Raw genomic sequence first — 25,319 nt, forward strand, 5'->3', positions numbered from 1 at the left:
TGTCACAGCCACAGCAGGCTATTTACAAAATGCAATGACAGATGAAAACTTTGAACAAGAAGTGATGCCTCTCCTTTAAGTAATAGCCTAAGCATGCCAACACTTGCCCAGCAGGTGTGAAGCTGAGGTACAATCCACCTCTCTTGAGAGCTGACAGTGCTGGAACCTGGCCCTGAGCCCTGCTCTGACAGAGCCCCGGCCCCCAAACCAGCACGGGACACTCTGCTCCTGCGCCTCTGGGAACCAAGGCACCCCACAGCACAAACACCAACCACTGGGGCAAGAAACAGATGGGAATCTGCTCCAATTTTTATCTGAAGTAATGCTTTAGGGACTGCAGGTTGAGAAGAAAAAAAAAAAGAACTGAGTGTTCCTGCAGCAGTACTTTTCATAAGCTTCCATACAGCTCTAAAATAATCGATAGGAAATTTTCTCTGTTCATGCTGATAGAAACTGCTGGCCCTGAAATGTAAAGATGACAATCTGTGGTAAACTGAGAATGGGATGACCATATAAAACAAACTAAATAGCTCTGACATAGTACACACAGTAATCTTCTAACATTCACAGTATTGATTTTTTATATTTGAGTTCATTTTTGAATAGAAGCTTGTATAGACCTGAAAGCTGCTATATATTTCCACCAGAATGCTCCAGAATCTAGGGACCTTGTCCCAGAATTTAGGTTCAGCTTGCTACAACAGTACACAGGCCTTTGGCTATACCAGTCACTGGATTTTAAAATCAATTATTTTCACTTTAAGAACACGCTTCAGGGGAAAAAAAAGCAAAATATTTGGTAAACAGCAAATGGAAACAAATGAAAAGACAGAGTTCTAGGACTTACTTCTAACTTAACAGTATCAGGATGTGGAAGTAAATATGTTCTTTCTTGCAGCCTTTTTTCTGCTGCTTCTATATCCTAAAACACAAGAAAAGTACATTTTAAAAACAAGCACTGGGAATTTTAAAAGAAAAACACACACATAAAGACAATTAAATTAACTAAATAAACACATTACAGCTAAACAGCATTCAAAAATTAACAGTGAAGTTCAAATATTTGTTTAGTCACTCTGAAATACAACTTGTACTACTTAGACTAACGCCCTACAGCTGCTACATGTGTTTGCTGCACCTTTTTCACACAAGAGTACATTTCACAACCAAGTAAGACTTTTGCTGCAAACATTGCTATTCTCTCTGGACACCAGGGTAAATTAGTTAAATTCTGTTATATAAAACTTAAGGAAATAGAGGGGAAGACAACATTTCTCTGTGCTGCATAAGACTGAAGTATGTATTCTAGCTACTGTAACTGTAAAGTAACTAGGCAAATTATGTGCAAGATCTTTACTTCTCAAGACAAAGATGACTTGCTAATATGCATGCATAACATGTGCACATAAATGTAGAGCTGCAGCAAGCTGTTCACCAGACAAGCTTGGATGACAATGCACCTCACATAGTTTTCTTACCAAAAAAAAAAATCAGTATTTGGGTTTCTGCTTGTCCAGTGGATGTGTGCTGGATTCACACAGGCCCAAATAAATCTTATAAAAAAGAAGCAACCAAAAAAATCAACAGCAACAAACAAATCAAAGCATGCTCCCAAACTAACCACCCTCCCCCTTTAAAGTTCTGACCTGTTCTTGTGGGCTTAGTTCCATACCCAAACATTGAAGAGATTGAGTGGTGGGCAGATGAAGAGAGACAGAAAGGGACGTGGGAGTGGGGTGTGAAGAAGCCAAAGCTGAACAGAGTGGAGGGGGAAAGAAAGTATAGCAGATGGCAGAGTTGGGAGCAGAGAGCGGGTGTGAAGAGTACAACAGAAAAACTAAATGAGAGAGGAAATTCCCCAAAGGGACTTCCCAAATATTCACCACCACTGCTGCTGAAAAGAAGAGTGAGATTCTGGAGGAGCATATCCACAAGAGAGACCAAACATGATTACTCGTATTGAATAATAGCCAGTGTGAACACATCAATAAGTAAACAGTGCCCAACTCAAGTTTAGTTCAGTAGAGTATGATTAATAAAAGCAAAAACCCAGCCCTGCTCAAGTTTAACTTAGTGACACACACAGTCAGATTGTTCAATTTAGTGCTCATCTTATTTTATTTAATTCCTTTTACAATATTCTCTTGTATATAATAGCAAACCTAATCCAAGTAAAATTGTTCCTCCCTTTTCTACAGCAAAATCCATACCACTGTGATGTCTGAGAAAGAGTAAACTAATTCTCAGATTTATCCAAATTCTCAGCAGCAGCAAATGGCTGCCCCTTCTCAGGTAAGAAAAGACTAATGGAATAAACATATAGAGGGAACAGGAAAAAGGACATAGGCCATTTGAAATCCTGATGTCAAAATAACAGAGGCCAACACAGATTTAAGTGACTTAAGCAAAGAATTTCTCTGTTGCACATACTTAGAACACACACACACAAACAGCACCAAATGAAGCTCATGTCAGAATGGCTCAGGCCATGTCTGGAGAAGTTATCCCATAACAAACCAGACTGAAAAAGGATCATTCAGTAATGTTCACCTCATATTCTTCCACTGCATTTTCCTCCTTTCTGATTCCTTCTTCCTAATTACTGTAGGAATTTTAACAGGGAGGAAGAAGAGTATCAATCATTATTTCTTTATAGACTCAGCCAAGGAACTGGAATGTTTATGGTGATAGGAAATGAAAGTCTTTCAGGCAAGGAAGGAGACAGCAGTTGTGCATATATGTTTAGTAGAGAAGGTCACTTTGGCATAGCCTAGATATTGGATGTGTCTTTTCATTGCTCACTCCAGTTTGTGTTGTGCAGTCTATTGTCATTCAGAATACTGATTTAATGACAGACAGTGAAAGAAATTTTTGCTGGAAGGTGTAGTATGCTTTAGAAAATAACTGGAACTACTGAAAGATTAGATGGCACTTCTTGTGTGTCTACACAACTGGTAAGCTTTATAGGAAAAATAAATCCCTGTCATCAATATAAAAATAAATACATCAGCAGTATAAACTTCTTTGGAAAAAACCCAGCTAATCTAATATGTCACTGTACTGAAAAAAAGAGAGCATCTTACAGTGCTTCCCCTAAAACCACAAGGACTGGAACAAAAACAATTCAAGACCTTTCCCCAGAGGTAAAATGGAATGCATGACACATACATTGCTTTTAGGGGACCAAATTCAGCTGTCACTTATATTGATATCAGTCTGGCACAATCACACTTAAATAATTCTGGAATTGCATGCCTGGGAAGGAAAGCAAATTTGCTCTAAATTACCTTTCCAGTACTAATTACTATATAGCATACTCTTTCTTTTCTATTTCATGTTACAAGCTGTTGCACAGTAATACATATTTCTAAACACAAGAAATATCACTGAGAAACAAATGTCATAAATTAGATTACAAATACTAGTCTAATTTCTGCTTTTATTACGACAACATTATATAAGCACCAAATGATACAGATTTCCCTAATCTGCAGTCTCCCTCTAAAGACATTGAGGAAAATACTCTGATAATTATGCTAAAATGCTGAACAAATGCTTATAATGTCAAAATTTCAATTAAAAAAAAAAGGTTAGTTCCTTGCTTCCTACTGATTAGAATTTAAATTAATTTTGAAATCTTTCCTGTGCATAAATTCCAACTAGCACAGAGAAAGAAAAATGGCTTTTGCTATGATCTATTACTGAAAACAACTGATTTTGCTTACACGCAGAAAACCAGAAATGCAAATAAAAAAATAACACTTCGTCATGTCCATGTATTTTTGAGTAGGCCAAATCAACAACTCTCCACATGGTAACTGTGAAATGTACAGTGCCTGGTATCAGGAACAATATTCTGAATCTGGCACATTAATCAGTCTTGTTTTCAAGCTTCTCATATATTATGCTGCATAGATTTTTTTTTTCCTGTTTTCTTCTGTTATCAAAAAGCATCTGCAGGAGTGCATGCTTGTTAAAACTAGGATAAAATTAATAGATTTAAATTGATTTATGCTATTTTATCCTGCAACAGAATTTGTTTTGATACATATGTTTTTGCTTTTTTTCTGTACAAACACCAACATTTTTGACACTTGAAAGGAACAATTTTGAGGATGTGACAGAAGATAGCAAATATCTGTTTAACTGCAGAAATATTTACACTCTGTATATGTCTGAGCTATTGTTCCCATTTCCACTACAATATAGCTTTCAGGATGGAGAAATATATTCTGCATTTATTGTGCTTGTCTGTATATGTAAACTGAGAATGCATTCAGAAACACAAATAATTTATAAAATCCTATATTTACAAAGTAAAAAACTGACCTAAAATGCCTATGGAAAATAGGAATCATAATGGCTGAAATTACTAAATGAACAGAGCAGGAGCCAGGGAAAAAATAACCAAACCATCCATTTATCCTCAGCCTCTCTCTGATGCACCTACACTTGGTATACCAAATAAAGGGGGGCTTGATTGTCCCTGTCCAGAGTGTACCAGCTCACTAGCCCAAGCTGAAAAATCTTCTTTGTCACAGAATAGCTAGGAAAGCATTCCTGCCTAACTGTTCTTCTTGTCTTCCCATCTCTAAATGATCATCTCTTTTAAATACACACTCTAGTGCAATAGAATTATACCCACCCAAAATGCGAACATTTTAAATCTGAACCAGGCTCTGCATGAAAAAAAAACCCAAAGAAATTCTTGTGACACAAATTAATCTTGTCATTTTCTAGAGTAAAAAAAAAAAAAACTTACTTTTTCAATAAACACAACACATGCACTATAGACCCTTAATAGGTAGGAGCTTAAAGAAAAGGCACAGGAGGTTCAGTTTTCTGCTGCCTCCTGGAAAAACAACACATATTTTTCAAATGCATCATGTCAGTGGTCAAGTGCATCTCTTCAAACTCAGATGCCTGAGCTAGGGGTTCCAGAGAAGCCTTCCAGTATTTCAGTCAAACTTAGACCTTTTTAATTACCTAGGAAACAAATTTTACCTGAATATTACAACAGGTATGAACATTATTAGTGTCACCCCTATGAAGTCTGCTTTTACACACTTGCAAGCAGAATGCTTGAAGTCACTCTACACCTCTTTAGAGAAAAATATTAAACTGAGAACCTCTTCCACAACTTAACCACAGCAGGAGAACAGTTCCTACCCCTGGCCCAAAGCACTGCAGCCTGGTCAGCCCATTTCCAAACATCCCTGCAGTGCAGAGGGGCTGTGAGTCCTGACAGACCCTAAGTTGTCTCAGGCAGACATGTACTAGCATGTGTTACATCACTACATGTGCTTAAAAAAATAAAAATACATAGTAGCAGCTGCCACCACGAGGCTTTTGTAAGAAGGGCACGGGAAATAGGTAGTGATGCCATCAGATAATAAGGACTTGTCATTTAATACTTTTTGGTCAAGTTCCAGAAGAGGGAACCATATAGAAGAGAATTCAAATGACAACTATAGAGCACACACTTCTCTCTCTCTTTTTTTTTTTTTAATTATCTAAGCTACATAACTGTGACATTTTGATACGGTTCCTGGTAGTTGCAGAAACTTACATTTAAAAGTGCTGCATTCCTTTTATGAGCTGCATCAGCTGCTTGAGTTTGCCATGTCTTTTTAGTCTTTTTGTCTCTTAGATAAGTCTCCATCTGCTGTAGCAGCTCTGATCTCTGAGACAGTCTACAAAGGAAAACATTTTGCTAAGTGGGTAGAACATTTTGCTCAGGAGCTAGAAAATAACCTTTTTACCTTACCCAGTTTTCTCCAAACTATGGGGCTAATTAAGCCGGCTGCAGGGTGGGTGTGCTGGGGGAGGGAAAAGGTACAGGCAGGCATCACCTGCTGTGCTGCTACAAAGCTGTAACCTTGCAACCAGCAGTCCTCAGATGCTGAGGTGCTCACAAACATTGAATCTCCCCCAAGAAGGAAAGACAGGGTGGGTTGGGGTGACTTGATCAGTACCACATTTGCTCGTTGGCACGTACGAGTTGTTACAAGAAAAGCAAATCTTCCTGAATCACTACTGTACTTGCCTCACAATTTGAGTTTACAGGGCAACAAAAAGCAACTCTATAATTGAGGCATTGAGCGAGAGAATCCAATTACCTTCCCCAAATAGGAATTTAACAGTGACAGGTTGACAATGGAGATCTTAAACCAGTACCACCATTGGAAGTCAAAAACCTCATCAACCCAAATACCCTAAACGGCAGGCAAGGATGCTAATAATTCCCATGGTTCCTGAAGGAAGAGTGCCACCTCCTGGAACTCCAGCCCCTTGCTGCAGCACCACTGTGCTGTGCAGGGCTCAGATTATCGGGCACCGAGGGTCGTGGGCAGGGAGGGAGAAAATCACAAGACCCAACACGAACTGCTGCGAGGCAGAGCACAACTACTCACATCTCCTCGTGTCTTCTAGCAAGGTGAACCTCCTGAGCCAAACAGGATGACATCCTCAGTTGTTTGCTCCAGTTTTGTACTCTATAAAAGGAAAGCCAAGTGAAATTAAAATTTTCTAAAGTTGTACATTAACGTACACTTACCAGTATTAAACAATTCTGGTTAGAAAGCTGCACACATTATACATGTCAGCTATCGACAAAAAACCTGCCACAAGGCATTGCTACAATTTGCTTGGAATACATTCACACTACTAATGTTCACAATATGGTTTCGAAAAAATGCCACTGTATTCTAATAATTTATGAAAACAAAGGTTTTTTTTAGTTTCAGATTCAGCACTGAGTTTTCTCAAGTTTCAGATGCTTACAAGCACACACACACTTTGTACTTACATAAATGACTATTACTGTTTACATGATGATTTCTGGCTTTTGTCACGTTACACTAAACACAGTTATAGTTGGAAACTATTTCTCACAGATACAGGGACCTGTTCACAGGAAACTACATTTAAATTGTTTAGAACCTAATGTTTGGCTTTTTTCTGAGCTATTAAGATCAACTGCCCAGTGGTGCAAATAAAGATCGTATAGCACTTTTAAGAAGATTGAAAATGTTTTGGCTATTTTTTTCCACCTCAGAGGTGACTGCGTTTCTACTTTAAGTAAAATTAAATAACTTGTCACGTGTTGATAATGTCAAAGGGTGGCAGAACTAAAAAAGGTCATCAAGATGACATTAGTTAAGGCTTTCTGACTATCACGTGTCACACGTAACTTTGAAATCACTGATTTTCATCACTGGCCTCTGCTGACGCTGGCGTGCATCTTCTAGGAATGTATGTTTTACCACACTCTGAAAACACCTCTGTCCGCCCGGCCTGTCGCTAATGTTTAACCCCGTGTAACAGGGAGCACACCCATTCAGGGCTCCTTCCTTCAGCAGGGACACTTCGTGCTCTTTGTGACACACCTTTACGGGGGACAGAGGAAGCCGGAGCATCCCGCCGCCCGTACCTGCTGTCCCTAAGGGCGCCTATGGCTGACAACAGGAGCGACAGAGCGGCACCATGGTGAGTGACAGCCCGGCGCCAGCCTGAGCATCCTCCGCCCGCCGCACCGTGGGGCGGCCGCTGCCCTGGCCTGAGGCAGCCCGGGATGAACCTCCGAGGGCAGTCCCCGGATCTCGGCAGCCCCAGGGAAGCCCCTGGGGCCGAGTGCAGCATCTCCGCCTCAGGACCCGCAGCCCCTCCGCCTCAGGCCGCGGCCCCAGCGGGGCGGGAGCGCCGCGGCCGCAGCGGGGCCGCGCACCGCCTGCGCCCTACCACTGGGAAAGGGTGGGGGGGAGGATGGATTTACGATCTCTTTGAAAGGTACTATCCCGTATAATTACGGGACAATAAGTCAGGAAATAAAAATAAATCACCAAATACACTAGCTAGTTTACCTTTAGCCTCGTCGGCTTCGAAAAGCAAAGCAACCAACCGCAATGGTCTCCGGGACGTCTTAAAACCCCCCGCCCTCGCTGCCATGGAGACGGCCGGAAAGGTGGAGCCGAGCTGTCGCTTCGGTGGGCGGGATCAGGCGGGGGCTGGAACGGATTCCGCCCCTGGGATTGGAGGAGCGAGAGGGCGCGGGGCCAATCACAGGCCGGGGCGGGAGCGCGGGGAGAGGCTCCTGGGGGCGCGGGCGCGCCCGCGCCCCCCTTCACGGAGCTGCTGTCCCGGAAGCCCAGGGGCTCTTGCCGGGATTTGCGTTTAAAACAAGCGTTCCTCCCTCTGTGCAAGGCACAGATTTCCATGTCCGAGCCGGGGCAGCGCCTGGCAGCTCCAGCCCGCTTCTCCACATGGTTTCCAAACCTTCTGATGTGATCCTGCCCGTGTGTCAGACCGGAGTTCCTTCCCGGTCTGGAGGGCTGCTGAGCCGCGTCTAGTCCTTTAAACGCAAACTTAGGTCAAAATATACATCAAATAAAAAAACGCAATCCACCTTTTTTGCTTTCTGTAAATGTTTTGTCCTTCGCAGAAAACACAAACAAAAAAATTCCAAGCTAGATAAAGCTGAAAAAGATGTTTTTATCCATTTCATTTGTGCCCAATAGATTTATGCACATGTGCAGCTGTAGATTTCTAAAAGCTGCTCAAAGTTCTTGACTTGCCTGATTTCCATATTCTAAGCATTCTCTCATCCTAGTTTAAGACACCTCGTCACAAGCCTTTCTTACTGCTGATCAAAACCTATTTCTTATGGTTTTTAATATCTTTATATTTTCTACTTTTCCCCATTTTATATTTCTGCAACAAATTCACATTAATTCACTTCATGACATAAGTAGAAGTTCTTTAATGTACTTGTCAACTTACCCTTGCTTATTGTAGCAGTCGGGATAAATAGTACTTTAAAAGGTATTTTAATTTCTTTTTATCATTGTGATTTAAAGACAAGACTTTCCAATAAATGTCACAGAGTTGTACGAGTCAGTCCTTATTTCTAATGGTGCCAAAAGCTAATTGTAATGGTCACACCAACTGCAGCAGAAAGCCCAAGTATTTTTCCATATTTTATTTTGAGCTACACCAGCTCTCTGTAATGGCTGCGATCTTTCTTTTTAGCATTTAATGAATTTCAGAAAGAAAAGAGACAAACTGAAGTTTGGTTTACCTAGACCATTAGAGATGCCATTTGTGACGAGCATGCCAAAAGCATTTTAGTAAAGTTACAGATACTATCAATTGTTCAGTATTGTGGAAACAGAGACAGGATGGAAGACATAATTTCCTAATGGCTAATTTCTTATGTGACAATGTGACTCAGATATAAACTTATTTTAACCTAGATTGGTCCTGAAGTTGTCAAGAATATAAGCTTTAAGCTGTAAAAATCTGAAAAACTAGATGCCTGCCAGTGGGACCCTGATATCTGTATTTACTGTCCATACAGATTAAGAATTTAATGTTAGTGCTGAAATGGGAACATTGTGACCCTTGCTGTTTTTTAACTCTGCAACTTAATTTTGCTCTGGAAGCTTTGAGGGTTTTCAGAGTGAAATTGGTGGATTGGGACACTAGATGGCACTTAAATACAGCTAACAGAGATTTTTGTCTCTTTCAGCACACAAAAACAGTCTAACACATCCTGTTCTAACATGCAGTTAATTATATCCTCAAAATGATGTCTTGGATTGATATTACTAAACAAACATATAAAAAATGTAATTACAGACAACTGAAATAAATACTGTGGGCTTATAATTGCAAGATATGTTTTTTGCTTGTAATATGCTACACACCTGTGCATAGTTTATATAGATAGTATTTTATTTTGTCATTTTTACTAACATTTAGGATGGCACGATTTAGTTTTGTGTGCATTTATTTACTACTACCAATTTTTGCCATATGTCAGTTTTTAAAAAAGGAAATGTTTTTATATATTGGGATTGCAAGGCACCAGTATTTCAAAGGGAAAACTGTTAGAAAGGAGTTTTCTTATATGAAACCACTTTAAAACTTTTTTAAAGAAATACACATATTTTAATTTTTTTTTCTTTGCTTTCCGCTTCTTCCTTCCCACACTTGCATTGTATGTACAAGACACCCTATAACTTTTAGCCACCCTAAGTAATGCTATTGCCATCTGGTCATACATTAAAATTGTCTTATTCTGTAATGATGATACATCTGCAGCAGCAAAAGTACTTTGAATTTTAATAAATGCATTTATACAACTGTCAAGATGGCTGATATTAATAGCTTGACTTTTACTGTAAGCAGAGGTAGAAGAAATAACACCACCTTCTCAGTTCTGGCACAGTTTCCTTATGAACTGAATTCTCAGCCCATTGTTTCTGGATTTTGCCATACAAACCTAAGCACCAGTGTTCTATTTTTAAATTTCTGTTTAGATTTTGAGAGCTTTTATTATGAATTTCTTTAGTTCCAGAGAGAAATTAGAGAGTCAACAGTGCTTCTTTTGCTGCCTAACACCAATATATACTGACAATAAAAATAACTGAACTTGTGCAGGAAGCCAGTTTCTAATAAACCCTTTTACTGGGTTGTTGTTATGAAGCTTGAGCTTTTCATTTTTTACAAAAAAAGCCCCACTTTTTAAAGAAAGGTCAGTCAATCTTTTTAGAAAGATTTAATAAATGACTTTTCCCACCTTACAGAATTTAGTCTTTTGTTGAATTGTTTCTGTTCCTATTAAAGCCTCGCAAAAATGTACCTTCCATTATATTTCTTCTAATAGGTTTCTCAGCCTTATAACTATAATAAATTTGTCAGTCTAGGTTCGCTGAACACTGGAGTTGAAAATCCTACCACAACAGATTAGAAATATAACCATTTCTAAAACCTTTCAAGAAGTTTTACCCTTTCTTTCAACACATTTTATGTACTCAGCAATTCAATGAATATAACCTTTCAGAGTCATTCTTTAAAGTCTCTTTCTTGGTGATAGCACAGTCGAGCCATTTGATCAGTCAGTCAGAAAACCTGAGTTCTGTTCCCATCTCTGCCAGAGTGGATTCAAGTCTGAACCAACTTGCTGAAAGCCAACATTTTCTTGAGTAGTTTATTCAGAGGAAATGACCAACCTGACCCACACAGGACCTGATTTTTAGAGCAGCTCAGTGCTCAGACCTGCAATTTCCACAATTTTGAGCAGCACCCTTAGCCTTGCTAAAATGGTTAAAAAAAAGTCTAATAGCATTTTGTTTGGTAACCAGAGATGAAAAGCCTCAGAAGAAGCTTTTATAGCAGATTTTAAAAGATATGAAATTTTTTTTTTTCCTAATCTCTTTTCTCTATTTTGTTTCTATGAAATGTGGTTGTTGGTTGTGGTTTTCCTTTTTCTTTTTCGGAGAGAAGTTACATTTCTTACAAACACAAAATACTGGTTTGATAAACAATTCTTTCCAGGAAATGTCTTAAAGTATGAAAGAATGTAACAAAACCTTTAGAATATTAACAACCATCCTAAAAGCAGAGAAGCAAGGAGCATGGTCACATAAATCTAAGAAAAGCAAACAGAATCTATGTAGCTCAAGCCTCGTGTTATAAAAAGAATCAACTTTGCTTTATAACACTGTGTGAAGTATAAATGTCAATGTTTCATATTTCCTTTGTATGAATGAATTGGAAGGAGAAGAGAGACAAAAGTTATCCAAGTCATGTAAAAGCATAATTCATGAATACTTCCAAGGGACACAAATAATCTGCACTAACCCCAAATTACAGGTTATATTCTATCTGTCAATTTAATCCCTTCCCCTCAGGTTTACCCATAATCAGGAAATGGAGGAAAAGGTGGATTGTCTCACCCCTCGTTACTTTTGAGAGAATTGTTCACCTGAGCATCTTGCAAACCTGTTATGGGTCATTCTACTTGTTTGACCAGCTGTGATGGATCTGGAGTGTTTCTGGTCACCTGAGTTCAAGAGAAATGAAGATGTGTAGAAGAAGCTTTCAGGATGATCAAGAGAGTGAAGCAAACTTGTTTTGTGAGAAAAGATTAAAATATCTGCCTTATTTATCAAAACAGAAGGAGGAAGAGTATCTGATTCCTACTAACAATTGAATGATAATATTAATCTTGGTGAAAAGGAGATTTTAAAACAAAATTATAGTGCTATGAGAAGAACAAATGGTTATAATCCGTTTGTGTCCCTGCCCATGGCCAGAAGAGTGGAACTAGATGATCTTTGAGGTCCCTTCCAATGTAAATCCCTCTATGATTCTGTAATGAATAAACCTTCTATGGAACAGAGAAGTCTTAGGGAAGTGCTTGAGCATCAGACAGGTGAACTTCTAGACTGAATAGAGAGGGAGGGAGAATGGGGTCATTTTAACAGGGACCTTCACCCATCTGTGACTGGGAGCCTGAGTCATGGCTTCCTGGTGACCTTTGGAGGGAAGCCTGACTTGCAGAGCCTTTCCCATGGGAAGTTTTTCATAGCAGACCTGTTCAGCTGAGCTGTGCTGGTGAAATACCAGAATCCCACCACCAGTGTCAGTATTGCTATCAGCTGCTGGTCTTCATTGAGGGAAAACTTGAAAATTAAAGCTCTGAGTCACCTGCTGCTCTGTGCCTCTGGCTATGGATAAAACTGCAGAGGGAAAACCTGTAAAAAGCACACAATGCACAACTTGTGCAGCCAGCTTGGCTCTGCCTGCCAACTAGGCTGTGTTTGTGGCACGTTTGTGCTGTGTAGGGGTGCAGGGCATTGCTGCTCCATTCAGGCATTGGGAGGATGTTTTGAACACAGCATCTCTGTGTTGTGAAAATCTTCCTGTATGTGTAGGCTTCCTAATGTAACCTTCTATTTGCTGTGATCTCACCATGAGCTTTACATTACACAGTCCTACATGACATTATTTGTGGTTGGCTGTTTGTCTGAACTCATTTCGTAGCCTGAGGCACAGAAAGGCAGGTGAATTTAAATTTTAGCTTTCAAGTTGGTTTTCAAATGCTGCAGTTTAAAATATTCAAATAACAGCAAGTTCTAACAGAGGTGTCAGATTTTCTTGCACAGTTGACTGTCTTTGGTCTTAATGAACCAGACTCTATTTATGATAAGAGTTATGGACAGCACTGTGGAGTCCAGGCTTTGAATAGCTGGGTAAAAATGTCAGTGCTGCCATTGATGTGAAAAGGGTCAGTGGTTGCTTTTCTGTCATTTATGGTTCAGTTTTGCAATAATGTAGTACTTTCTCTGGAAAGATGAAGCAGTAAAGATATAAAAGATATACATTCCAAGGAATGAGAAAATTACTTTCCTTAGGGAGTACCATTTATTTTCTTCATTAAACCTTATCAAAGAATGATATCAGTTGATGGTTGATGGTTTAATTTCTGAAAATGGGAGTGATGGGCAAAAGCTGTAGAGTTAGAGCAGTTTATATCAGTTTATTAAAGGGGATGCTTTTCTATTTAAATGTGGCCTATGTGTTTATATATAATGCATGCACACATCTCTATTTCCAGTGATTTTTGAAGCTGACCAATTGCAGCCAAATTTAACACCAAGTGAAATAGTTTACTAGTCCCAAAGACATCAACGTTCTAAAAGTTTTTTTGAAGATAGATGGCTATTTAGAGAAAAATAAAAGTAGTAAGGAGAGCTTAAAATTGATAAGATGTCAGAGAGTTCATGTAGGCTTTTTTCCTACCAACCCAAGTATATAGAAAGCCAGGCTCCTTAGTTCTGTTGTTCACAGAGCTGCATTTCTGCTTAGTATTTTTCTGTATTTAAAGCAAGTGGAATGAAACCAGTTCATATAAGCAATCAAACTATCTGTTGCTAAAATATGACTGGTGTATTAATCAAACCATTACTGAGATGCTCTAAATTTCCTCTCTGGAAATGTCTCTCTGTAATTGGGTAATCTCTCAAAATAATTTGTGATACCTTTTTACACATTGTGCCAACTGGAATAATCAAATAGGGATGATTAAAATTATGCTTTCCCAGTTATATTTGGAAAACATAGTGTGGAAGTTTTATATACTTTGAATTGTCTTAGACTTGTTACAGGCTCTGAGGAGGGACTATTGTTTCTGCACTAAAAGACATGTAGGCAGGTGTAGAAATGGTTATTAATGTCTATTCATGTGTGAGAAAATGTGAGTGTTACTTGTAGGAGAGATCATGAAAGCACTGGGGTCCATGGCTAAATCCCACAAAGTATGGAGGTACATCACCACAGGATAATCTCTGCCAGTAAAGCATCATTTCCCATTAATTGCTTGTGTTTAGAATGGAGTGGAACGGAAATACATATCTAAGGAAAAAGGGAATTTTTCTTTTCCCTCATAGTTTTTTTGTTTTGTTTTTTTTTTTTTTTTTTTTTTTTTTTTGTTTTGTTTTGTTTTGCTTTTTTTGTTGTCTCATTTCATATGCTTGCAGGACTATAAGGAAATACAGCTCTGGCAAGGCTGGAAAGTTATGATTACATGTCTTCCTTCTCCTCATCCACCTGGTCTAGTCTATGTTTAGGTTTCATTCACTTTAGATTTCATTCATTGCTCATAGAAAAGCAACTGGACTAATTTTAGAAAATGACTCAGCATGATATGGGGGTGAGGAGGAAGAGAGACAGTGAAAGATCTCACAGCTTACAAGACTGAGATTTATTATAAATGTGGCTTGGGAATATTGTTTACTTTGAGTAAGAGTTTTAAAAGGCAGATAGATTACTGGCTACTTTATGGGCTGAAATATATGCAGAAAATCAGATTAATCTGGGTGGAAACACTAAGTTAGAAATGGCATCATTCATTCTCTAAAACTCTAAAGTGTTCTAAACTCTAAAATTCAAACTCTAAAAATGTTCTGCAAAGGCCCATTTATGGAAAAACAAGGCAACATCACAGGAGTTCCTTAGAAAGAACCATCCCTTTGCTGTGAGGGTGCAGGATTGTGATTTGTTTGCCACTACACCAGTGGTGCTCCATACAGATTTTCCCAACATAACAGAGGCTGAAAAATCGATTACTGAGAGTAGAGGAAAATTCAGACTGTTTTTAAGAAGGGACAATAGAGGATACTCAGGCAAGGTGACAAAGAGCAGCAGACATCAATTCTTACCAGGCTTTGGCAGTCTGTAGACAGGCACATCCTGAACCAGGGATTCTATCCACATCTTTGTGTTTACTTCTCAGTTTAAATTCCTTCATGGCAATGTCTGAGGATAAAGTAAAGAGTACCATACATGAATAAAGACCCAACCTGTCTCTTTATTATGCATCCCCACGCTGCTGCTGTGGATGCATGTGGGTCCACAGCTAAAGTCCCAGGATGCTACTACAGAATAATTACTATTCATCATGAATATCTTTGTCAGAAGATAGGTTTGCCTAAAATTGCTCAGAAAAATATTCAGTAATGTTGGAAGCCAAGAAATGTAGTGATAAGGTGACAGAAAAATCTTGGCTCTGCTGAAGTCAAAACGAACTTTGCCCATGGCTTTGGTAAAGCCCAGATTTTTGCCTTGAGAGTCTGCCCAGACAGCTGCTCTTCCTGGATGTCCTGAGAGTGTCCCTTGCCCAAAGGGGCTCCAAGGAAAGGTGTGCTGTCGTGTTCAGAGCAATGGATTTTAACAAGCATGTGTGCCCTGTGGATGACTGTCCTACTCTTTCCAGTTTAGCTATTCATTTTCACAAAGCCAGATCCTGCAGCTGAACACTTGTGGCTGTCAGTGTTCTCATGCCACTTTGAGAGGGAGGACTGGCAGAAAACATTCAAGTGCAGAGGATTTTGTAAAAAGCAGAGGTTGACTTGCTATTTAGATAGCACTGGAAAGGGACTGTTGTGAAAAATTAACGACTTGAACATATACCACTTTTTTTTCTCTAAGCTTTTCCCTCTTCTGTACACATAAATCAGGAAAAGAACCACTCCCTGTCCTTTGGGAATTTCTTCATCCATTTTACAGCAAGTGCTTCTGCTTGTAGGTTTAGTACTTTGTGTTGTGACCACCTTAGTGAAATAAATCTACGGAGAGCACGGCCCAGAAGGGAAGCACAGTTTAGTGCACTGGGGAGGCTGTGTCAGACATTAGGTCTCCTGTGCCAGGAAGATTGAAGGCAACAGCCCAGGGGTGGGCATTGCTGTGGCCTCATTGCTGCACTCAGACCCTGTGTAGAGCTCTGCTCACCCTGAGGATGGTTAGTGAACAATCCTCAGCTGGTCCTGTTCCCAAACCTGTTTGCACCAACACAATGGCCAGAGCTCAGCTCCTGCTACAGGCATCATTTGTCATGTGGGAAAATGCAGCCCACAGATTATTGATAACCATGCCCCAGGAAGAAATGGAGCTTTCCCGAATATCAAGAATACAATAAAATTCAATAGGAATGTATAATAAAGCCAGGATTAGCTGCACAGAAAAACTTTTTAGTGCCTGAGTCCTGTGTGGTTTTGCTCTAATCTGTTGCAGTTGATACTACAGCCTTATAATGAGGTTAGTTTATAAATTATTAATGAATAATATGAACACCTAGCAGATAAGGATAACATGGGTTACAAGCTCATCAGCAGATAATGCTCTACAGCAGTAATAATCAACCTGCTGAACTCTGCTATTACCTATAACATTTGAGACCTATTTGCGAAAATATCTATTAATTCCTATTAAATATAGAGGGAAGTTTAATACAAAACATGGCCATAATGTGTATATATGTACAATATGAGATCCTTTTTTCAATACTTTTTTGTCTTTAGGCACTTGCTTATGACCAGCAAGATCTTTCTGTAAGTAGGAAATGTGTGCACTAGAACTCACCTGTGAGGAGAGGGAGATGTATTTCTCCTCTTAATGGGAAGCTCAGGTGTTGAGCTGGGCAGAGGCAATGATGGTTTCAGGGAGAAGTGGAAGCATGGAAGAGCTGTGGAAGCCAGCTGAGTGATGTGATGTCCTCTGAAGTCACCTCTGGTGGCAGCTATTCCCTGTCAATCCAGAGGCAGGTACAGAGCTGGGCATCTCAGGGGCACAATGTCCTCCTGTGCCTACCTGGTCACTGAGTACCTCGTACCCACCCTGGATCTCATGTTCATGTCAGTGTCTGAAAAAGACTTTAAAGTTTGTGTTCTTAACACAAATGTCATAATTGCAGGAAGGCAGAAATTCCACTCTCCTGAATCTCATTACTTCCTAATATTGCTTTTGGGCTATAGTGTGAGCTGTAGTAATTGCAATGAACATGTTGCGAAACAAATCCTGCTTTACACAAGGTGAAAAGAATTTTTTAAAATCCGGTAAGTAATTAAGAGTGAAAATAAAAGATCTGGGGATCTTTTATTGGGAGGTCTGCTGCCATTCAGGTCAGGCAGACTGTGATGTCCCAGTGCTGCAGAGGTGCCACCCTAGAGGGGATGTGGATTTAGTGACACAATTTTTCAAATCCAGTGTGGAAGATTTGAGTATAGAAATATATATATATATATAAATGTATTCCTCTTCTATGAGAAGCTGAACTACAGATATACTTCCTGCTCTTTTCCTTGGCTTAGGACAGACCCTTAGGTTTGTGAATGCATCCATCCTACCTGGGATAGCTGTAGGTCTTTCTCCATATTGCTTTGCAAACGTACCTTGTATCCTTCTCAGGAAACTGAAGTCAACAAAACAATGGATAATCATTGAAAGAATTGGCTTAGTATCTGATATTTTAGCAGTTGGTAAAATTAAAGAGAGAAATCCCCAAACCCACAAAACCCAGAACAAACCCATTCCCCAAACAATAACCTTTTCAGTCATTAAGTGGGAATAACATGCACCAATAAGGTTATGATACCTGCAAATGCACCATATTAAAATAAAATTAGTTTAAAAGACAGGCACAATATCATCATCAGGTAGCTTTCTTGCAGGGTGGAAAATAGCTTTAATAACTTCATTGTTGGAACTAATATAAAAATATAAAAGCCCTCCTCCCCCCAGTACAGCAGTGATTGTGTTAAAAGGAAGACCTCTGGGTCTTGAAGGCTCTTTTGGTGTTCCCAACCTATGAAAAATGAGGGCTATGGCCCACACCTGGAAATCAGCAATGCAGAGTGTTGAAATCTCATTTAGAGGTGGGTGTATTTCAGAGTACAGAACCAAATGGGAAAATTCATTATATGGAAAGTTAATGCATCATGCTGCCTAGGAAGGATACTGAGGGGTGGCAGAGGAAAATCAATAACAATTGAAGTGCAGGCAAAAAGTGGAGAAGGAGCTCCAAAAGTCAAAGAATCCAAAGTTAGCATTACCTTTTTGGACATACTTTTTGGACTTAGAAGGAAATGACATAATAGGACTTTACTCTCTATTTTGGGTAGGGACCACTGTATAATCTGAGGAAGAAAAGAGGGTGAGACATGATTCAAGCAGAAAATTTGGGCAGGGGTAGCTGTGTGCTCAGGAAACACCAATCCTGCTCAGGGCTGTTCATTGCTGGGGCTGTCATTAAATACGTGGTAATAACAAATATCTGCTCAAAGCACCCAGAGTGGTGGGTTCTCAGCCATTTGTGACAGAATGGACTTTCCTGATCTGGCTCAAAGTCTGTGGGGATGCAGCTGCCCCAAAACAATTCTGTGAACAAACGGGACAGCACCAGGAAGGCATTGGACTGGGTCAGCATTTTGTGCCACGTGTCTCTGACTTTGTGGCCATTTGAAAAATTTGCTTTATCATTTTGTGCATTGTTATTTTACCCAGCTACATGCAGTGATGGGTATAAAACCAAAAAGAAATTAAGGCTTAAAAAGTGGGGGTATACTAGTATTCCATATTTAAGAACTTTGGTGTAATTTGAGCAATTTTATATAATTTATATTAAATTACCGTGTTCTTTTTTGCTTGTAATTTTGGAGCTTGTTCTATTTATTTTCGTCTTATCTTTTATGTGACAGAATTCCAGCTTAATGTCTTTTTTTGGCAGTTACATACCTTATCTTTGTTGTGGATCCCAGCACAACAAGGTATTTCAGAAACTATTGAAGCTGATGAATCAAAGACCAGCCATTGATCTTCCCTGGGGACTGGAAGGTGCTGAGCCCTGCCTGATCAGGCACCCATGGAGAAACTGGAGAATTTTGACTAATAGAGAAAACTGTGTTGTGCCAGGGCTCATCTAGATTAGCCTGAGTCAGTTATTGTTATTCCAGGTGCATGCTGCTAGGGGGTCAATAGTGCTTCTGAAGTCCATGTAGGATCTATAGCCTGAGAGTAAACAAGCCACCTGCACCCTTTTTATTTCAGAAAACAGAGGAGGAAGAAAAAGGTGCAAAGATTTACTTATGGACAATTTCACAGGCTGCAATCAATTTACAGGTCACTGGGAGACTTTCAGGCAAAGGCATAACATATGTCTAAGAGGCTCAAAGTAGGAAGCTATCTAGAAAATTGGATTTAAGTTATAAGGAAGCTTATTTAAAGCACTAAAATTCAGAAGGCAGAGCCTTTCATAACCTAAGGTACTGAACCTTTAAGAGTTTTTATGATTTCACCCCAGCCCAATAAAGGTGTTTTTCAGCTTGAAGTCTAATATTAAGCAGCACTAAGGACTTTCCTTGCTACTTGCAAAGTCTGATAACCTTTCTACTTAGATAAATAAAGTGTCACCTTTTATTCTGTGTCACCATTTTTATACAGCTACATAAATTACAGCTACAAGCCAACAGCCTCTTTTGGTCACAGTCACACTGTATTAAGATTCGTAATGAAATGATACTTAATTTAAATTGAATTAAATTATATTTTAAATTAAAATGTTTATGTGATGATTAGACGCAGTGTTTGTCCAACAGCTCTACACTGAGCCAATGCCATTGAAGGTAATGATTTGAACCTGTCAGGAGAATGAAGCAGTGAGGTGCTGATGGTCCCATCAGGCTGCAAGTAATGAAGGCCTCAATTTAGTGTTTTTCTATGGTTTTCTGTTCTTCTTGATTGTGTGCTGATGAAACACAATGAGCACCTTGTTACAGAAAAATGCTCATTTATGTAGTACACACAGGACACCTCTATTCCATCCCTCTTGTGCACCCCATAGCAACCCCACATTAAAAAACAGCCAGGCTTTCCTTAGGAGATCACAATTTCCCTCCCATGCTCTGGCTGAGAGAAGCATAAAGATCTCATTTTATCCTGCAGTCAAGCTCATCAGCTCTCCCTTTGCTTTTCCTTCTCAGCAAGGAGCTGGAAAGGATACAGCCTTCCCTCTCATGGAAGGGACCTGCAGCACCCCAGAACTCCAGACTGACTGACAGAGCCTCACATCAGCAGACTCTGGGGGTCTTTGTGATGCAGGGCTGAGAAGTCACTGTTTCTCTATCCTGATGGGAAAATATTTTTAAATGAGTCTGTTCTAGATTTATTATCTGGGCTTTATTTGCAGGTTCCCACTGTTGCCTCGGTGTCTCATTCCTGCCTGAGCAGTCAGAGTCTGCTGCTCTCATCTTGCAGACAGGGCATCATTTTAGATCAAAAACCCCAGTGAAACAGACGATGGGGGCTCTGCCATGTTCCCTATATTGAGCCTTGGGCTTCCAGCCAATAAAGCCTTCTCCCAAGACAAAACACACGTACCTTCTGCTTTCTTCTGATGCTGACCCAAAACCTCTCTCTTTCAGCAGCTCCTCAGACAAAGGAACAAAGTATTTATGATTAGATGTAGTGCAAGGATATCCTGTGATATGGAACACAGGACCAACAGGGCTGGAACTGGGGAGTGACAGAAATGATGAGCTGTGCAGAAAGCATGGCTCAGAGACACGGAGACAGGGAAATGTGAAATATTTGAAACAGATACCATAAGAGACATGGAACTGAATTACAGAATCTTTTCAAAATTCAAAACCATAGCACAAAACACGAACGAAGCAGGCTTGACTCCTAAACAAGGATTTCAGACATACGGAAGATAACAACTTCAGAAAAGAGAAGCAAGCCCAGTGACTGTCAGATTGATTGAACACAGTGTCAGGAAAGATTGCTTTGTGAGTGTTGCTTCTTAAAGCATTACAAAGTCAGAAAGACATCAAAACCATTGATTGGCAGCAAAGGGGAGCAGAAATCACCAGTGATCAATAAGGTGGCTGCCAGCAGGTGGGGATGGCATGTCAGTGCAGGAAGCACTTTGTGGGGCTTCAATTGGCTAAGTAATAGGACTGGGACCAAGTCATTGATCAAAATTATTTTTATGTTGTAAAAGGTCTTGAAAATAAACCTTCTGGCAATTGAATCCACTTAATAAAAATGCTGCTATTATTTGTGCCTGCTTAAAATGACTGCTAGCAGCCTCTGGAAGCCTTAAAGGCTAAACTTGTTAGCTATTTATTACAGAAGATGTTGGGATCTCCTGATACCACCAATTAATTCAGGCATATTGTTAGTAGTGGGAAGTGCTGGTAAATCACATCTCTGTTGCCAAAGTATTAATGAACTACTTACTACATCTTTCCACTTGATACAGGTCTCAGCCAGGCCTCATTCCCAAGCATGGAATCCAAGTGCTTTCTCCAAGGTTTTGTCTTTTCTCTTGTCCTCCTCTCCTGCCTGTGTTGCTCACCAGGAGGAGCAAGGGCCTCCTGCACCTGGGCAGTGCAGGGACCTCTGCCCTGCTTGTTGTCTGTGCAATGACAATCTGGGGGCACCAGCTGGGGGCTCACCTCAGAGGTGCTGCTGTCTAGTGAATATCCTGGTTTTTCATTTAAGGAGCTGCCTTGGGGTGCTCTGATTTCTGTAGCTGTTACAGAGCTGTTTTTCTTGTTCCATGGCTGCCCCAGGTCATGTTCCCACTGCCTGGCCCCTACCTTCCTTGTGGCTTGCCAAACTCTGGTTTTTGTTGTATCTATTGAAGATATAGGAACAGTTACAGCCTTCCTTCAGGAGTGGTGATTCAGGAGACAAGCCTCACAGCCTCTCTGCTCCTGCCTCTTCCAGGCCCTCTCCCTCCATCATTTCACTAGGCAGTGCCTCAGTTCATCCTGTCTCGGCTCAGGTTTCCTGCTCACCACCCATCCCTATTGCTGTCCTTTTGTCTGTCTTCAGCGGGGCTACATTTTTTTGTTTGTGTGGTTCTCCCTTCCCAAAATGAGATGGTTTTAACCTTGCTGTGAGCAGACTGGGAGATGTCCTTTCCTGGTCCCAGTGTAGACCTGCCAGACCTGCCAGACTTTGCAGCTCATGGGGTTGGCTCATGGTCAGCTTGCCATCCTCTCCATCCTTCAGGCACTTCCCAGACAAGCAGGATTTACACAACTCTTTTCCCATATTGTTGCTGTGAAGTGTTGTGTACCCACCTACCTGTGCACGCAGGGGCCTCCATCTTCATGGAGGTGAAGCAGCCAAGCTGGGCAGAGGAAGCTTCCCCTGGGTGCCTTGTGGTCTGTAAGTTATAGAGGGCAGTGGAAATGCTGGAGCATCCCCTAGAGCAGGTGTGGCAGGCTGGGAAGCAGCTCCCTGCTGCTCGTGCAGGAGACAGCACCCCAGAGCAGGGGCTGGAGGGAGCACCCTGCAAGGTGAGGGGCTTAGCAAGGGTCATCAGGCTGCTGTGCAGTGTCCTGCTGATCCCAGTCCCCATCCAGTGTTCCAGGATCCCTCTTCCACCCAGTCAACCAGAACATGGATCTTACAGGTGAGAATGCAGCACAAAGGCAGCAGATATAGTGTATTGATTTTAATAAGCAATTTTACATCAACAAGCAGTTTGACTTATTGATGTTTTTGTCCCTGTGCAGGTGCTGCTCTGGAGTCTGAGTGCTGCTGTGTTTCTGAAGGCGCTGCCAGAAGCAGATTGCTACAAAAATTTGTCCAAAAACCTGAGTGGCTTCCCCCGAGGAACAGCAAAATAGGTGACACAGCCCTGAGCACAGAACCAGAGTGGGAGGTGGCATTGGAGCTGCCAAGGTTTTGTTGCAAAACCCCAAGATGGCATCACTTGTCCACTTCAGCTCCTGGCTGGAGCAGCAAGGAGCTGTGACTACTAACACAGCCCATGGGGGATTTTTGCTGCAGTCTCTAGGATTTGGGACATCTGTGTCCCCCCCAGTTTGTCTGAGATGGGAATGAGTGCTTTGCTTTTCCTGCCAGTGCTGGGTTAGTGAGCAATGCCATTCATCACAGCAAATTGTGATGGTGGCTTGGTGGAAGCCCCTGCTCCTCCAGGCTGTAAGGCAGAAATAGATGGAAGGAAATGCCAAAGGAGCTGGCAAGAAAGCTCAGGATCTGAGGTCTGGTTCAGGATGGAGACAGTCCCCTGTCCAAAAGGGATTTTGATGGGTCACAGTTTTCTGGGGAGGAGCACTGGTGGAAAGGGATGGGTTATTTACTGGCAGCTCTCTAACAGCTGGAGACAGTTAAGGGGGGAACAGTGAACTCCACTGTCAGTGGCAGTTCCCAGCTGAGTACTGCCCGCAAATCTGAGATCTAATTAAAGCAGGCCTTGGATCTCATCATTCCTGCATGCCTGGGACAATGAAATACTGACTCCTGCATCTGTTCCTTGTGTGTACTCTATGCAAATAAGTAAGAAGTCCATAAATACATCAAAAACCATACTTTATTTTATGTATAGCAATACAATTTACATATTAAATAACACTATAATAGAATGATTTGATATAGTTTAACATAACAAAAAGAAGATTCTTCAAGTTACAAAAAGCCCTCAAACAAAAACCAAAAATGAACAAAAAGTCTCCCTCAAAATACTCCCTCCCACCCTTTCCCCAAACCAAACACCACATTTTTATTTTTCTTCTGAATGGATCAATGAGACAAACGTATCTAGTGACTGGCTAAGTCTAAATCCTGTTGCACACACTGACAATGGAATCCAAAGAAAAAAAAGAATCCAACTTTCACAATCACTGCCCCAAAGAAATGACATGTGTGGAAATCTTTTTTGGAGTGTGATGATGGCATCTCACTACCTTGAAACACAGAAGGTTTGTAGTCACATAACCACCACAGAACTAGGAAGGAGGTGAAACTAGAAAAAAATTAGCTTTATATGAAAATATAAAATTCTATGATTATATACCATAGATACAAAGTTCCCAGAAGATGCTTATCTAAGCAACAAAATATTTACAGTTTTAATGACATTGCTATTTTAAAAATGAAGGAAAAGAAAACAGGAGTACACATGAATGCTTCGGTCTTTAGAAACAATGGCTGCTTGCTAGTCTCAAGTGTTCTAACAAAACAAAAAAGTCACTACCCCAAATGTTGGAGAGTTGTGACATTGTATAAAATTGACTATCTCCTCTTTTGGAGACGTTTATTCTTAAAACTCAAGACATTTTTCTTGAAATTAATTATCCTCTGTAGAAAATGCTTCCCTTTGCAAATAGTTAACAAAAACACTAAAAACAGTTTAACAGCTAAGACAAAGTAGAGGCCAAATCTCTTTATTACAGTTCCTCTCTTTCCTTATTTTTGCATTCCTTCTCCTTTGTAAGTGAAGCCAATGCAGTTCACATTGTTAGAATGGCAGCAAGGAGAAGAAGAGCAAAGGGTAACAGTGAATTACATCTGAAAAAAAAAAAAGAGAGAAAAAGAAAAAGAAGAAAAGCAATGCAGTAGATTAACAAATAGGCATTTTCCCTTCATATAAAAGTTCACTGGCACCATTTGAACATAAACTTCGGAACAAAAGATCTGATGTCAAAAGACATGAATTTGAGAAAGACTGCTAAATCTTCAAGACAACTACAGTTTTTTTTTTAAATTAAGTTGGTTTTGTTTTGCTGAGAATTAGTAGCGTGTATCTTTGGTAGAATCCATATCTATACTTTTTAGCTTTTAAATAAAATACATCAGCTTTAAAAAAGATTAATGAGAAGGCAGTTGTGCTGTATCATAAAGATTCTTCTCCTAATGTTTCAATGCATCACTCTGTGTTCAAGCAATTTGAGCAGTCAGAAACCGGAAACACAAGTGAAATTTTGCAGATCCTGTAAATGACTCAACTAACCTAGAGCAGACCCTCAGTACAGAAACAGTCACTTACAAGGACAAATTTAAGGGGTTTGGATTTTAATTTTTCCCTGTTTCTAAATTAGCATTTGGAAACAGACACTGAAATACTAAGGACAAATGCTGTTTAAAATGGATGTTCTTTAGACACTGATCCTGCAGAGGACTCAGGGGTCTGAGTGGTCCCACCAGACCTTCCTACCAAAGCCAAGCTCACACACAGGAGTGTTTGGAGGATGATTCTGAGCCTGCCACCTATTTCAGATGACACAGAAGCTTTCTAAGCATTCCCACTTGGAAAGCTTGGCTGCTCTTATGGTCTCAAGACACAGTTCACGTCTTTCACTCGGTCTGTGGGCACAGGACACATGCAAGATGTGGAGAAATGGGATTTTCTAAATGTAGACATGTGTGTGCTTCAGTCCTTT

The 25,319-nt window shown here is 40.3% G+C and overlaps 1 protein-coding gene and 1 long non-coding RNA gene across 2 annotated transcripts in view; one reads left to right on the forward strand and one right to left on the reverse strand.

Moving 5' to 3' along the window:
- CEP15 (centrosomal protein 15) overlaps nt 1-7,704 on the reverse strand; it is a 20,637-nt gene extending 12,933 nt beyond the window's left edge. The window contains exons 1-4 of the mRNA XM_005488384.4: nt 7,433-7,704; nt 6,414-6,494; nt 5,570-5,693; nt 848-922 (exon numbers count right to left, since the gene is read on the reverse strand). Coding sequence (XP_005488441.3) covers nt 848-922; nt 5,570-5,693; nt 6,414-6,494; nt 7,433-7,641 — 489 coding nt within the window. The 5' untranslated portion in view covers nt 7,642-7,704. The remainder of the gene's footprint in view (nt 1-847; nt 923-5,569; nt 5,694-6,413; nt 6,495-7,432) is intronic.
- Nucleotides 7,176-23,797, forward strand: LOC141730708 (uncharacterized). Its single transcript, XR_012582333.1, has 2 exons — nt 7,176-7,488; nt 22,650-23,797. It is a non-coding gene; the product is annotated as an uncharacterized LOC141730708 (long non-coding RNA).
- Nucleotides 23,798-25,319: the final 1,522 nt, after the last annotated feature.

The sequence above is a fragment of the Zonotrichia albicollis genome, chromosome 12 (genome assembly GCF_047830755.1).
Source record: "Zonotrichia albicollis isolate bZonAlb1 chromosome 12, bZonAlb1.hap1, whole genome shotgun sequence".
NCBI classification, from domain to species: domain Eukaryota; kingdom Metazoa; phylum Chordata; class Aves; order Passeriformes; family Passerellidae; genus Zonotrichia; species Zonotrichia albicollis.